This window comes from Barbatula barbatula (genome assembly GCF_947034865.1).
Source record: "Barbatula barbatula genome assembly, chromosome: 5".
Lineage (NCBI taxonomy): Eukaryota > Metazoa > Chordata > Actinopteri > Cypriniformes > Nemacheilidae > Barbatula > Barbatula barbatula.
Window position 1 is genome coordinate 23,278,947 of NC_136769.1, and position 13,930 is coordinate 23,292,876.

The 13,930-nt window shown below is 39.0% G+C and overlaps 1 protein-coding gene across 1 annotated transcript in view; it reads right to left on the reverse strand.

Annotated features, from left to right (window-relative positions):
• The window catches only part of gas7a (growth arrest-specific 7a), a 35,103-nt gene extending 31,955 nt beyond the window's left edge, over positions 1 to 3,148 (reverse strand). The window contains exon 1 of the mRNA XM_079455597.1: positions 3,016 to 3,148. Coding sequence (XP_079311723.1) covers positions 3,016 to 3,018 — 3 coding nt within the window. The 5' untranslated portion in view covers positions 3,019 to 3,148. The remainder of the gene's footprint in view (positions 1 to 3,015) is intronic.
• Positions 3,149 to 13,930: the final 10,782 nt, after the last annotated feature.

Genomic DNA, 13,930 nt, shown 5'->3' on the forward strand with positions numbered 1-13,930 from the left:
TATTTTGTATACCCTATTGACTGACTCTAAAGGGCAAAAACATGAAAAAAGATTTCTTTATTAAACATTATATTAATGGAACATTATATTAATATATTAATACTTTCCATCACATATTTTAACAATACATCGTTTATTTTCTGTGTTTTGGTCCCATGAAAGTAACATCATGGAGGTCTCTCATGGGTTTCTGCCATGCTGATTTTTCAACAAAGAGGCCACTTTTAACAGGTCACTTGATGTATGTACAGTAATCTTATTTACAATATTTATCTCAGATATTTTGCTTACTCATTTAAAGTCTGTCCCCTCATCTCAGCAGCCTCTCAAAAGGACTGTGTAGCCCTCAAGGTACAAAAGCTGTTTGAAGTCATTTGTGTTTATCGTAGTGAACTTCACGTCATTTGTTTGGATCTTGTCTCAGTGTGGAATTAACAGACATTTGGAATGGATTAGAAATGAGGTCTGCTAGCAAATGAACATCAATTGTATCTGAAAGCCAAAAACATTTTAGAAATAATCTATTTGAAATAGTAAAATTCTTCACTCTCACTCACAAAAGGTGCTTCAAATTGTTCTCCGATGCCACAAAGAACCTTTAACATCTGAAAATTGAACGTTCTACAGATAATGAAATCTGGTCTTTAAAGAACCTTTGACTGAATGGGTCTTTGTGGAACCAAAATTGGTTCTTCTAGGCAAGTGGTTCTCAAACTGTGTTATGCGTACCGCTAGTGGTACTTGAAGAGACCCCTAGTGGTACGTGACACAACAGGAAATTTAAAAACTCTATATATTCATTTCGTGTTTTAAATACAATTTCAAAATTTATACATGATTGATAAATACAGAATACAGCACATGTAGCCTTTATATAGTTGTTAAAGTAATAGTAATGAATTATTGTTTATTTATCATTGATAAATGACGTAACTCAGGCGTGTGCAGGCAGCCCAAACAGAGCCTGAGCAACAGATGCTTGTGAGTCTGTCTTCCGATGAACATGTAAATTAATCCTCTTATGTATTTCTGAACTTTTAATTCAACAAGCACATCTGCATCTATTCAAGGTTAAATCAATGAAGGACGAGGATTGGAGGACAAGGTCTATCTAATCATGGGGCAAGTAAAGTTTCACAGCTCTTCTATTAGCATGAGAGTTTATTCATGTGATTTGTCTATGGAGGTCTTTAGCTGGTACTTTGAACAACTCATTTTATTGAAGTGGTAATTTATCTGAAAAGCTTGAGAACAACTGTTCTATGGCATTGCTGTGAAGAAACTTTTAAGCACCGCTATTTTTAAGAGTGTACTGAAAGTGTGGCAATATATAAAATGTGTTTCCAACGGTATTACTTGTACACAGTGTTGAGCAAAATACCTTAAAAAGTAATAAATGACTAATGACATCATCAACATTGTATTTAAATGACTAACTATATATACATTACAAATGACTTCTTAAAAGTTGCATCAAACTGTACAATGTGTTTTAAACAAGACAAAGATAAACTCTTTAAATTAAACAGTACTTAGAACAAGCTGTAAAACATACATATATGTACAGTATATTATCCATGACAATAATCCATTGGCAAAGTAACCCAAAAAATGAATGAACTGACTGGGGAGAGCAGGCGGTATGAGAGCCGTGAGAGCGACGCGAGGCCGGTGATGCGAGTGATAATGAGGGTCAGCTGCGGTGCACCGTTCTCACATCTCTCATGGAGGAGCTCCAAACGCATAAGAGAGGAGCGACAACAGGGAAGGGCGAAAGAGGACCAGGTCTGGACTGTATGTAGTGTATTTGTGTGGCATTTTACTTTCGTTTTGTTTGTTTGTTTACTTTATTAAAAGCTTGTTTAACGTTTGCCGGTTCCTGTCTCCTTTCTTACTTTTATTTAACTTGGTTACACTGACATTTCGTTTTAATTTTTAAATCTTGCATTTGCATTGTATGGTTTGAAAATTGAATTGTGAAGCGTTATATATATATATATATATATATATATATATATATATAAAGTATATACACAGAGTATATCTGACTGGAGTTTGTTGGTCAGTTAGTGAACACACAGATCCATATCTTTTTTAGCACTGAGCTGAAACACATAAAGAGCTATTAATTAAATAACACAAATAGTGATCGTGCACTTTACAGCGTCAGACAGAGAGCACCACTGTGGACTGATCCTCTCTTTTGATGTGTGACATTAAAGAGATTCCACACCCACTCCATCAACCCGTCATTTCTCTTCTGAATCATCCTTCCATCTCTCTGACTGGAGGTTCAGACACACAGTAGATCTGGTTTTAGTGCATTGAGCCGATGCCTACATAACTCATATTGTACGTAACTGATTTAAGGGTACCAAGCAAGGAAACCGCTTCTAGACTGATGTGTCTATGTTCACAAGAAAGTCCTTTGTTCTTCAGTGTTATAATGCACATTTAAATGAGTCAAACAGGGCCTGAAACAACATTTCTATACAACAACTACATATATACCCCTGTCCGATCTAGAAAGATGACCACAACTGACCCTTTAAAATAAACAGTCACCATCCCAGCTATAGGCCTTACCCTAATACCTGATTGTTATGATTTATTCAGAATTTTTTTTAATTATAATTTTTTACAGAAAATTAGCAGAAAGTTCAGGTCTGTTTTTAAATTGAAACAAAACAACCACATCCTAAAATTTTTGTAAATGCAATGATGGAGTCGTTCAAAGCAAAATATTATTATTATTATGCCTGCGGTGATAAAATGATGCCGCCGCTGCAACACTCAATTTATAAACTGTATTGTGTTAACTCGGGTAAACTTAAAGAAGATTCTCCGAAATGTCAATGGATCAAGACTACAAATAACGAATAGAGACATTTAAAAAGAGAACGTGGAAAATAAAATAAAATAAAAACAGATATCGACTATATTTCATAGAGTTACAGCCACAGTTAATGTAGATTGCTGTAACACTCAAATTAAATAACAAATCAACATTCTTACCATATCACCCTCCTCCAAATGAGCTGTTGTGTAGTGATGTAAAAGTCTGATTTGGTTTAAAAATACACTTCAATGTGCATCCAAGAGCAGTGCAACGAGCAGTCTCATGAGAGTCAGCCAAGCTTCTCACTCCTTCATGCATAAAATGAGCCAAGAACAGGGTCAACAATAAATACTCGGAAAGAATGAACAAGAATGAATGTCACTCCGCTCATCTTTTTTCACATTTCCCAAAAAAGAGGTCATATGAAATATGTCTCGCTCTGGTTTCTGGGCTGTAAAGATTCTGAAAGCTTTTGTTTGGGAGTTCCAGATGTAAGAGACCAAAGTGTCTGCTGCCAACCCTTCAGTTCTCCACAGACTGAGGAGCTGCACAATGCTTGACACTGTCTGGTTGAAGCGATGGCACTCTCTGGAGCAACAAGGCTCGTTTTGTGCTGTTGAACTCTCCATTTCTAATAAATCAAATTGACCCTTGTGTGTCGTGTCTGCTGTCCATGCAGTCCCTTATTTCCTCCTGTAAACACACGCATTCCGACTGTTGGAAAACAGCATAACCGTTCCTGCAACTGACATGAGCGCTAAAAGAAAAGACACTGGAGACAAAACACATCCTTTAGACTGCATCTCCAACCGGCCAATCTGGCAGGAATCTTGATAGGAATACACATCAACAGTCTCTGTGATTTGGTGACAACAGACCTTTCTTATGATTTATTTAAGGTCTAATATTTAGGAACATGCTAAATGACAAAATGAAAAAAAGGATTCCCTCAGAATGCATATGGTCTTAAGAAGCATATTCTCAACTATTGGTTTTGTTCATTTTAGTTTAGTATATCATTTAGATCAGTGACAAATCTGTAAGCCTGACTAAATCTGACAACAACCTCCTTTTTGGACATCTCTAATGTTAGGTTACTTGGCTGCTATATACAGTACCTCCATAAACGTATGAATTTATAACTCTGCACTTACAAGCTTTTACACGCTTTCATTTGAATGGGCATCAATAAAAAAAGATTTCTGTCTCCAGTGTGGTGTAGTTACAGAAATGATCACTACACTATAACAATATATTTGAGTGCAAGAAACAACAGCATTGCTTGTTTATTTGCACAAACAAAACCCTGTGCAAAGAACAGTTGCCTGCAAAACACCTCTGCCAACAAACACTGTACAGTGAGCAGGCAGACACGTGTCCTTCCACATGACACAAAAGCAGGGATCTTACAGCATTTGGGCCTAATGAAGAATAATGATGTTTACAAGGGGACACCACAAGCTTGTGCAGCCATCAAACGACTGTTAATGAAAACAGACACAATTAAACACTATAAAAAAGTATAAAAACATCAATACTCATAGATACAAATCAACATTCATGGTAACAGAACAGATCTGGACCACTGCCTCACAGCTGTTTTAGACAGCAGTACATTGCATAGTACACGGGTGAAAAGTGTATCTCGAGGTCCAGAGTCGACGTAAACCCTGGGTAATGTGTGGTTAACATGCTTGTGTTACAAAAAAAATTGTTTTTACTGTTTGGCTGTAATGGTTGTACTACTTACTACAAACTGCTCCTGTATCTCAAAAATCCAATTCAATGCCTGCTGTAAGTCGTAGGTTTAGTATTAAATCGATAAAAGCGCTGCGTAAAAATGGATGAGTAATAGGACGACCTCTTGCGACTAATGTAAGGTGTAACGTCTAAGTATTAGTCATGAAACGAGTAGTAAACCTTGTGAACTAAGAAATATAGAGCAATCCAGAGGAGTATGGAGATTGCCCATCATGTTCACGCACGAGGTAATGAAGGAATTTTACTTTATGTCATCATAATGAATTAGAAACGTGAAATGTAATGCTGCGTTAGCCTGCGAATTAAATTGGACTTTGGAAATTGAGGTGGTAGTAGAGCCCTGCGCGGGACGTGAAACACATACACCGCTGACTTCGGAGAGCACGTGCTCAGGAGACGCTGCTTGGCAGTGTTCAATAAGTCTGATGGAACATGGTAGCACAAGACATGCGCTGGGAGTTTATTAGTCAGACTCAAGGTCATTAGTCACATCTTTGAATAACTTGAGAAATGCAACCACTGTTTTCAAAGTGTTCTAATTGATCTGCAAAATTCTTTCATATTGGTTGTTGGTAACCAGTAAAGTGACGATTTCCTCATGCTGTTGCAGTATGGAGGGCAGCATATAATAAGTTGAATTACGCCGGGTCTCGGATGATTGTTAGAGCTATGTCTTTAAGCTGTTCTGCAGACCTGAATCTTTCAAATATTTGACCAATTTTTTCGTATTGGTCTACAGTTCAGACAGCTCTGGTTTCTTGGCCAAGACATCTGGGGCAAATGCGCTGGACAAAATTACGTTCAGTATATGCGCATTGCAATTCAGCCTGGTGTCTCCACACAGAGCAGCAACTATATTTGCTCCATGGTAATGACAAACACAACATGGCTACCTAGGTTTCTGGAACAAAAGGTTCCTGATGTTTTCTGCTGTTTTTTGCACACAAGATTTTCAAACAGAGCTGCAAACAACACCCTCGAAACGAGACGAAAGTCATTGTTTGTTTAATAGATGGTGCTTGATATGAAGGAAGTTTTATGGTAGTCTTTGGTCCATATAGCTGTCGTGATGGCACATCCATAGGTTTCAATGATGGGCTTCAATGATGGCTGATCTCCCTTGCCACTGACGCCTGGATCTCTCACAAAGACATGTCGAGATACAGTGGTTGGGTGAGGCAGAACATCTTTAACATCAAATCTGCTATATTTAGCGGTTACATTAATGAAATGTTGAACTATGTCAACAAAGCCTTTCCCGGCAACGAAGTCGTATGGCCGAATGTCTTTACAGCAAAGACAAAAACGCATTTCTCTGTAGTATCTTGCCTTACACATGCAGGGAGAAGTCCTTCATCTTTGAAGCAGAGCTTACTTTGACCCGGTATAATCAAGCAGGTATGCCGCCTCAACCCAGAGGAGCCAGATTTGTGTCCATTGTATATTGGCAAGGCAAGGCAAGGCATGCAAGGCCTTGCTGGTGGCTATAATTCGCAGGACCCGCACTATTTGTTTTACCCGCCCATTCCTGCCCGTCGCAAAGGTAAACCTGCCCGCTCCCGCAATTTGGTTGCATAATGCTACACACTTTTACATGTTTAAAACAGTCGTCGTTTAAAATGTAAATTACATTTACGCTTTTTTGTTTCCTTTACTCACCAAAGAGTAATCGTGATACATAATAACAGAATTATACATGCTGCATCCCAGATGCTGTATAACCACTTCCGCATTTGCGTGTTGCCGCAATTTCTGGAAACTGAAGGTATTGGGGAGCACCGGATATTAAGTCACTTATATGCGACAAATACAAGGGAGACAAGGGACAATATTTTAAATTATTTTAAATAGGAATTTCTGGATTTGCACATTCTTGGGAACATTTGGGATAATGTAAGTACACAACTGCGCATGGTATTTTATGTAAATTTCATTATAAAAATCTTAATGTTCCTTAATTCTACTTAAGTGACCAAGTATTAAATGTGTCATCAGCCATTGATTGTGCTTTGTGTATTTCCTTCCTGTGTCTTAGCCCAGCCCCCTTGTTTCCTTATTCATTATTCCATTATCAGTTCTCTGCCTTCACCTGTTGCCCTCGTTATGCCTCTTTTGTTCCTCTCCTATTTAATGTCCTCATGTTTGCTGTCCTGTGCTGGATCGTTTGTCTTTATCCCTGTCTTGTCCTGTTGCCCCTGGTGTCGTCAAGTCAAGTCAAGTCAAGTCAAGTCAAGTCAAGTCAAGTCAAGTCAAGTCAAGTCAAGTCAAGTCAAGTCAAGTCAAGTCAAGTCAAGTCAAGTCAAGTCAAGTCAAGTCTTAAATCTTAAGTTTTGTAACAAAGTTACTAGTTTCAACAAAAGCTAGACCCCTACCTGTTTAGAGAAGAGAGAGGGTTTATTTTCATTTGTCTGTGAAGAATTCACAGAAGAGATGGGTTTTAAGTAGTTTTTTGAAGGTTGTGAGAGATGTGGTTGATCAGATTGCGTTAGGAAGAATGTTCCACCAGGAAGGAGTTGTGAAGGAGAATGAGTGGGAAAGGGATTTAGTGCCCTTATGAGAAGGCATTACAAGGCGCCACTCATTTGTTGAACGCAGGATTCTTGATGGGGTGTAGGAGTGTAGTAGGGTGTGAAAGTATGACAGATCCAGTAATAGTTCTGTATCCAAACATCAGTGACTTGAATCTGATCCGGGCTTCAACCGGTAGCCAGTGGAGAGAGGTGAAAAGGGGTGTCACATGAGCCCTTTTGGGAGACGAGGCGTGCTGCTGCGTTTTGAACCAGCTGAAGTGGTTTGATAGCCTTTGCAGGAAGACCAGCAAGGAGAGCATTGCAGTAGTCCAACCTTGAGATTACCAGGGCCTGGGCAAGGAGTTGTGCCGCATGCTCCGTGAGATAGGCATATTGCATATATTCCTAATGCATATCGGCAGGATCGCATTACAATAAAGACATTGCTGCTGCCGGCAGCACTAAAGTCCATGGGAGAGGCTCGACCCGACAAAAACTCCCTACAGAGAGACGTGGACCCACATGGGGAGAACTAGACCAACTGAGGGAGAACTCTCTGCAGGATGTGAACTAGACCCATCAAAACTCACAGAGGAGAGAACAGAAACCAGAAAGGGAGATCATTTCCTGGGTAGTCAATAGGATGTTGTTGAGAGAAGAAGCCACTGGCTGTGGTTGAAAGCGATGGACACAGTATGGGCTGCCAAATGACCACATAAAAAATGGTTTGTGTGTTTTAATGTGAAGCCATACTGAACCGGGGGCACTGAACATGTATTAAAAGTGCCAGTTAATGCTTGCCAGAGGACAGGTCAAGTGGAAGATAATAAAGAACTGGCAAGTGTTGTGGAAAGAAGAAGCCACTGGCTGTGGTTGAGGCGGATGGACACAACATGGGTTGCCAATTGACCGTGTAGCAATGCAACACACCCAGGTCTGATCAACCTGCAGTGGGCCCCAAAGGGCCAAAACGCCCAATGAGGTTCAGGTGCACAACTGTCAATGTGTTGCGTTGTTGGGAACCATACAAAATGTATTATAAGCAGCACCTCACCAAAAGGCATCTTTCACCATGGACAATAGATGTGATGAAAGTGCGGTCAGATAAACAACGCATGAGATGTCTCTCTGATAATAGCAAGGAAAGGTAAGTAGAAAACTCTGTTTTAAAATTGTTTCAGTTATAATGTTTTTTATTATGTAATTATGTTTTTATTGTGTTTTACTGTGTTATTATGGCTTAAATCAAATAGATTTGATATCAATTGGAATATAAAACCAAATTCAAATATACATTGTATTTCTATTATCATATATCCCCCAAACATAGAGCATGCCTAGCCGATGAACCCCGTGAAACCTCTGACCTTGTTTCCTCTATTCATATTCTTGACTGCTCCCCTGTCATGCATTACTTTCGTACAGTTTGACACGGGGCTAATCACTCTCACGAGCCCTTCGCTAAAGTGTTGCCAGTTCTTCATAGAAAAAACAGCAAACAAAGACAAGCTGAAAATAAATCTTAAATATCCAGATAGTTTATATTTTATAAGACCAAACAAACCACAGCGCACAAAACTAGTCTTTAGCTGAAAAAGAGCAGATATCAATGGGTTATATTCCTATTCACAGCTGTGAGATGACAAAAGTCACTATGGCTCCCAGTGTGTCAATCATCATATCGTGGTAATAATCATACTGCATAGTTTTACATGTACTGTAAATGAACGGGCCGGTCCCCTCATTAGCCTTAAGCCGGTACTAGCAAATGAATAAATGTGCTTTAAGCTTAATCTTGCTCTCATGAGAACACCTCTAATCCACCGCTGTCATTTATTTCTGCTTTCATGGTTCAGCTAATGATTGTTATAACGATTGTCTCCCACACGACTAACTTTGTGACAAAATATCTCTACCCCTGTGTAAAGTCTACTATTAAATTAGAAAAAATCTTTAGGAAAAGCTGAGTTTGATTCTTGATGTTGGTCCTACATGTTTATGAGTTGGGACTTTGATGATGCGGCATGGGCGTGTTATGATCACATGGCTGCCAAAGCTTTAGGTGGCAGATGGCTGTAGAACTTGTAGTGCTGTCAATGGGGAATAACAGGGAAATTGGCGGTTTCAAGTGAAGGCAAATGGCAGTATGATCATTGTAATCTACAGCATTACTTGAGAACGATGCTGTTGTACCTACAAGATACATGTATTCGAGAGGGATTTAAGATGGAAACTGCAAATACTGTCCCATTAAATAAGATGGTATACATTTAATGTGTAGTTAGCACATTGAAAGATATATCTTTAAGTATACTTATAATGCAAATACTATACTCAAATAAGTAGCCTAATATTATTAAGTTCTTTACTTAAACACAAGAAAGTCATCTGCTATCGTAAATGAAGCAAGGGCGACATCATTTGGTTACATTTTGTCCCTACAACTTTGAAAGCTGCAAGCTTCAGTAAGCACCCAGAGCTCCAGAGCACATGAAGTCAAATGACACCCACAACATCCTTAAGGAAGAAGTTGACATGTAGGCAGCGTTACAGTAAGATCGTGGCGCCCATCATGTCATCTCAAATCCTGGCTTAGATTTTAATCACCAAAATGATCACGTATTCACTTGGAACCTTGCGCATTTCAAACAGATAAATGATTAATTAAATAATCATAAATTTGCATATTTCTTTGGCTTTTTTGGACTGTGGACTTCTCCTGTCGGGACTCTTATACCCTTATAAATGTTTTAAGAAATCAAAATTAATTAATAAGTAATTGATCAACAAATCAAAACGACTAAACTGGTTATTGAGGATGATACGCGCGGCATCTCCTCATGTCGCCTACTTATCCACAGACATATTATTGTAATTCAGAAAACAAATACAACAAAAAGATGTTACAAAAAATAGAACATCTGATTGATATATGAATCTTCATATTTAGGCAAAAAAACAAAATTCTGTGCTATAGTAGTAAAAGAGTCATTGTTTGCATACAAATGAACAAAAGTAAAAGCAAATAAATATGAATAAGTGGTGACCCTTTGACAAACTGCCTTTAATACAGATTTATTATCCATTACAAATTTCCTTTCATTATTAAACAAAAAGGTATAATGCAATATAATACATATTAATAAATATAATTTCAGTGCATCTATTTCTTAAAAGTATAATTTCTTTATGTATTATTTAATATATTGTATGCAATATATATATATATATATATATATATATATATATATATATATATATATATATATATATATATATATATACAATTCGAACTAAAACCACTATTTAGCCTCCAAATCTATATTAAATCATATAATATGAATTAATATTGACAGATGATTTCACACATGCTTGCTATCTGTGCCACTTATCGACTAATAAACAAAACGTCGAGAGAATATTTAAAAAATAATGTAATGTAACAAGGCAGCTTTAGCATGTGATCTTTATCATAATTTATCAGATGAATGGCTGACGATACAGCAGCTTGATATGAGCACGCTTTTTTTCACTGCTTACGACATCTTTAAATAGCACGCAATCGACATCATGTAAGGAAACTGAAAACCAGCAGCGGCTCGCCCATAGAGGGCGCTGGGGCGCCGACCTCCCTGACAGTTTTTTATTTGTATTTGTATTTTTTTTAAATAGTTTTTTTTTAATAATCTCTCATTTTGAAAAGTAATCTGTGTTAATTATATGATATTAATGGTTTTACTTTAGAATGTGTTCAGAACTCTCCAGAATGATATTTGCATGTCGGTGTAGTAGTAGTAGCCAATAGGCTGTCTTCCCTGGGCTCCAGTTCGCTCAGCCCTACAGTGCTGGAATTTAAGCCAATGGTTCCCCGGTTGCTACGCAAAAAAAGTTTATATTTGGCCAATCATCGTTGTCTAATTTTAAGGTTTGGGGCTCTGAAAACAGCTCCCGTAGTACCAAGATTAGAGCAGTGCACCACGGGACATTTACCTCAGAGCGGAGTGCGAGTGCAGTACGGTGGCGCCGGCGACGTTGAATAGCATTAATGTAGTCGTGGGAGTTAATCTTGCCCCAAATTCAGTTAAATCTCTACACCTGTATCCATTCGAAAAAAGAACATTAGCGGAAAAACTAATTGTAAAAGAACTCGGACCAGACAAGCCAGAAGTGAATATAACCCAACAGGCGCGAGAAAATGAGAAAACCTAAAAGAGAACCTTTTCCCGAGGTTGGTTCGATCGAAAGGTTTGGCTTACTAGCTGTGGTTACGCCAATGCAATCTTTTGCTTCCCTTGCTTACTGTTTAAAACAAGTGCTTGTGATAACTCGTGGACACAGACAGGGGTGACAGACCTGAAACATATGTCAGAACGCATTAAGAAACATGAACGGGCAAGAGTGCATATGGACAACTCTGTGAAGCTAGCCCGAATTAGCATAGCCACACAGCTAGATGAGGGACACCGCATTGCCATAAGAAGGCACAACGAGGAGGTGGACAGGAATCTGCATATTTTGTCAAAGATCATTGATGCCGTGAAATTTTGTGGTGCCTTTGAACTTGCTTTGCGTGGTCATGATGAGAGTGACGCATCAGAAACCCTGGCATTTTCCTGGGTCTAATTGATCTTATGGCCTCAATCGACCGTGAGTTGGAGGTGCACCTGGAGAACGCCACTGTTTTTAAAGGCACTTCAATGTAACTTGTTCATTATCATTACCTGTGAGACTTGATTTTTACATGGCAGTTCAATTAATATTGTCTTTTTAGACCATTGGTATTGACTGGGTTGAGTTCTTTTATTGGTATAGGCAAGGGACATGGACTAAAATGCACCAGAATGCAGGAAATCACATCTATGAAATTAAAAAAATTCTGGGGGAGGATCCCCCAGATGCCCACACACAAACAGCCCCACCTAAAATATTTTTCACCAGCCGCCACTGCTGAAAACCCTCCATCATTTTCAAATTGCAAATGGGTTTAATGTCGCAACAACTGAATCAATGAAGTTGCTAAATATCCGCCGTCAAGTATCCAATTCCTTTATAAAGTATTGGACAGTATGTCATGATCCTGCCTCTCCTTGTCTTGGTTTTTGAGTCTTGTGGCAGGATCATGTCAGTCCCATGTGTTTTGTGCCCAAGAATTGTTTCGCTAAACTGCCCCGACCCGTTACCTATTCACCTCTCCCCTCTACTACAACACGGAATCAGGTTGTTGTATCACTTAACTTGCACTTCTTTCATATTAGTGTATTTTATTCATAGCACACATTGTTAATTATCACTGTCGTTGCTAACTTATCCTGATATCTCAATAACCTCCTGGTTATTTACTTAAAATCTTAAACCAAAACACTCAGCGCCGTTAGCATAGCACAAGCGTGCTAGCGGGCTTTCTGTTTACACTGCTAAATATCATCTCGCCTTCTAGCTGTCTTGTGTGCTAACGTTTTCTCTTTAAAGCGTATATGCTAAGAATCACCGAGCAGCCTTGGTAAGTTGGAATTACTCTTCAAACCCGGTGAGTTATGGCTTCTTCTCTTATTATTGTCACTTGCACCTCATGTCATATGTTTAGCTTAGCCTTCTCTGTCAGCGGCGAGGGTTTTACATGCGATAAATGCAGGGAAATAGCTAGGCTGACAGAGAAGATCACAGTATTAGAGTCTCGCATCCAATCTTTATCTGAGGATAGTAAGAATGTAAGGAGCTTAGAAAACACTTTGGATGCGAGCAATACTAGCGCGCACAGTTCGGTTCCGGTTGAACAACCCCCGCAGCTGGGAAACTTTGTGACTGTGAGACGGTGTAGTCGCAGGTCAAAACATCACTCAAACGTTCCGACTACAGTCTCGAACAGGTTTGCCCCGCTTAGTGACGCACCGACTGAGAAACCTGCTGAAAGTGCCCTAGTTATCGGTGATTCTATTGTTCGGAACGTTAACAAAGAGGCACCAGCCACCATAGTCAAATGTTTACCGGGAGCCAGAGCGCCTGACATCAAGTCAAATTTAAATGTGCTGGCTAAGGCTAATCGTAAATTCAGTAAGATTGTTATTCACGTCGGCACAAATGATGTTCGACTCCGTCAATCGGAGATCACTAGAGATAATATTAAAGAGGTGTGTGAGCTCGCAAGCACGATGTCAGACACTGTAATATTCTCTGGCCCCCTCCCCACTTATCGTGGTGATGAGATACATAGCAGAGTATCATCACTAAATGGCTGGTTGTCTGAGTGGTGCCTGCAGAATGATATTGTTTTTATAAATAACTGGAAGAGTTTTGAGGGCAGACCTGACCTGTTGAAAAGAGATGGTCTCCACCCCTCCTGGGCTGGAGCTTCTCTACTCTCTAGAAATATGGCACATAGTCTTAATGCTAAAACTTGACTCACTGGGGCCCAGGTCAGGGAGCAGACTGAATGGCTTAACCAACGGTCTGCTTGCCGTCTCACGTTGCAGAACACACATAATACACAACATGCGATAATACTTTCTCCCAAACATCATAAAATAGAGACTGTGTCTGTCCCCCGGATTAGTAAACATAAAATAAAGCGTAAACCTCTCAAAGGTAATTTAATTAACGTTAAACTAACTAAACATGAACATAATACAGATAATAGACTGTTACGACTCGGATTGCTAAATATTAGATCTCTCTCTAATAAAGCACTTTTTGTTAACGATATGATAACAGATCATAAAATAGACATGCTCTGTCTAACAGAAACATGGCTAAAGCCAGATGACTATATTGCGTTAAATGAGTCTGTCCCCCAAGATTACTATTATACACACGAGCCTCGCCT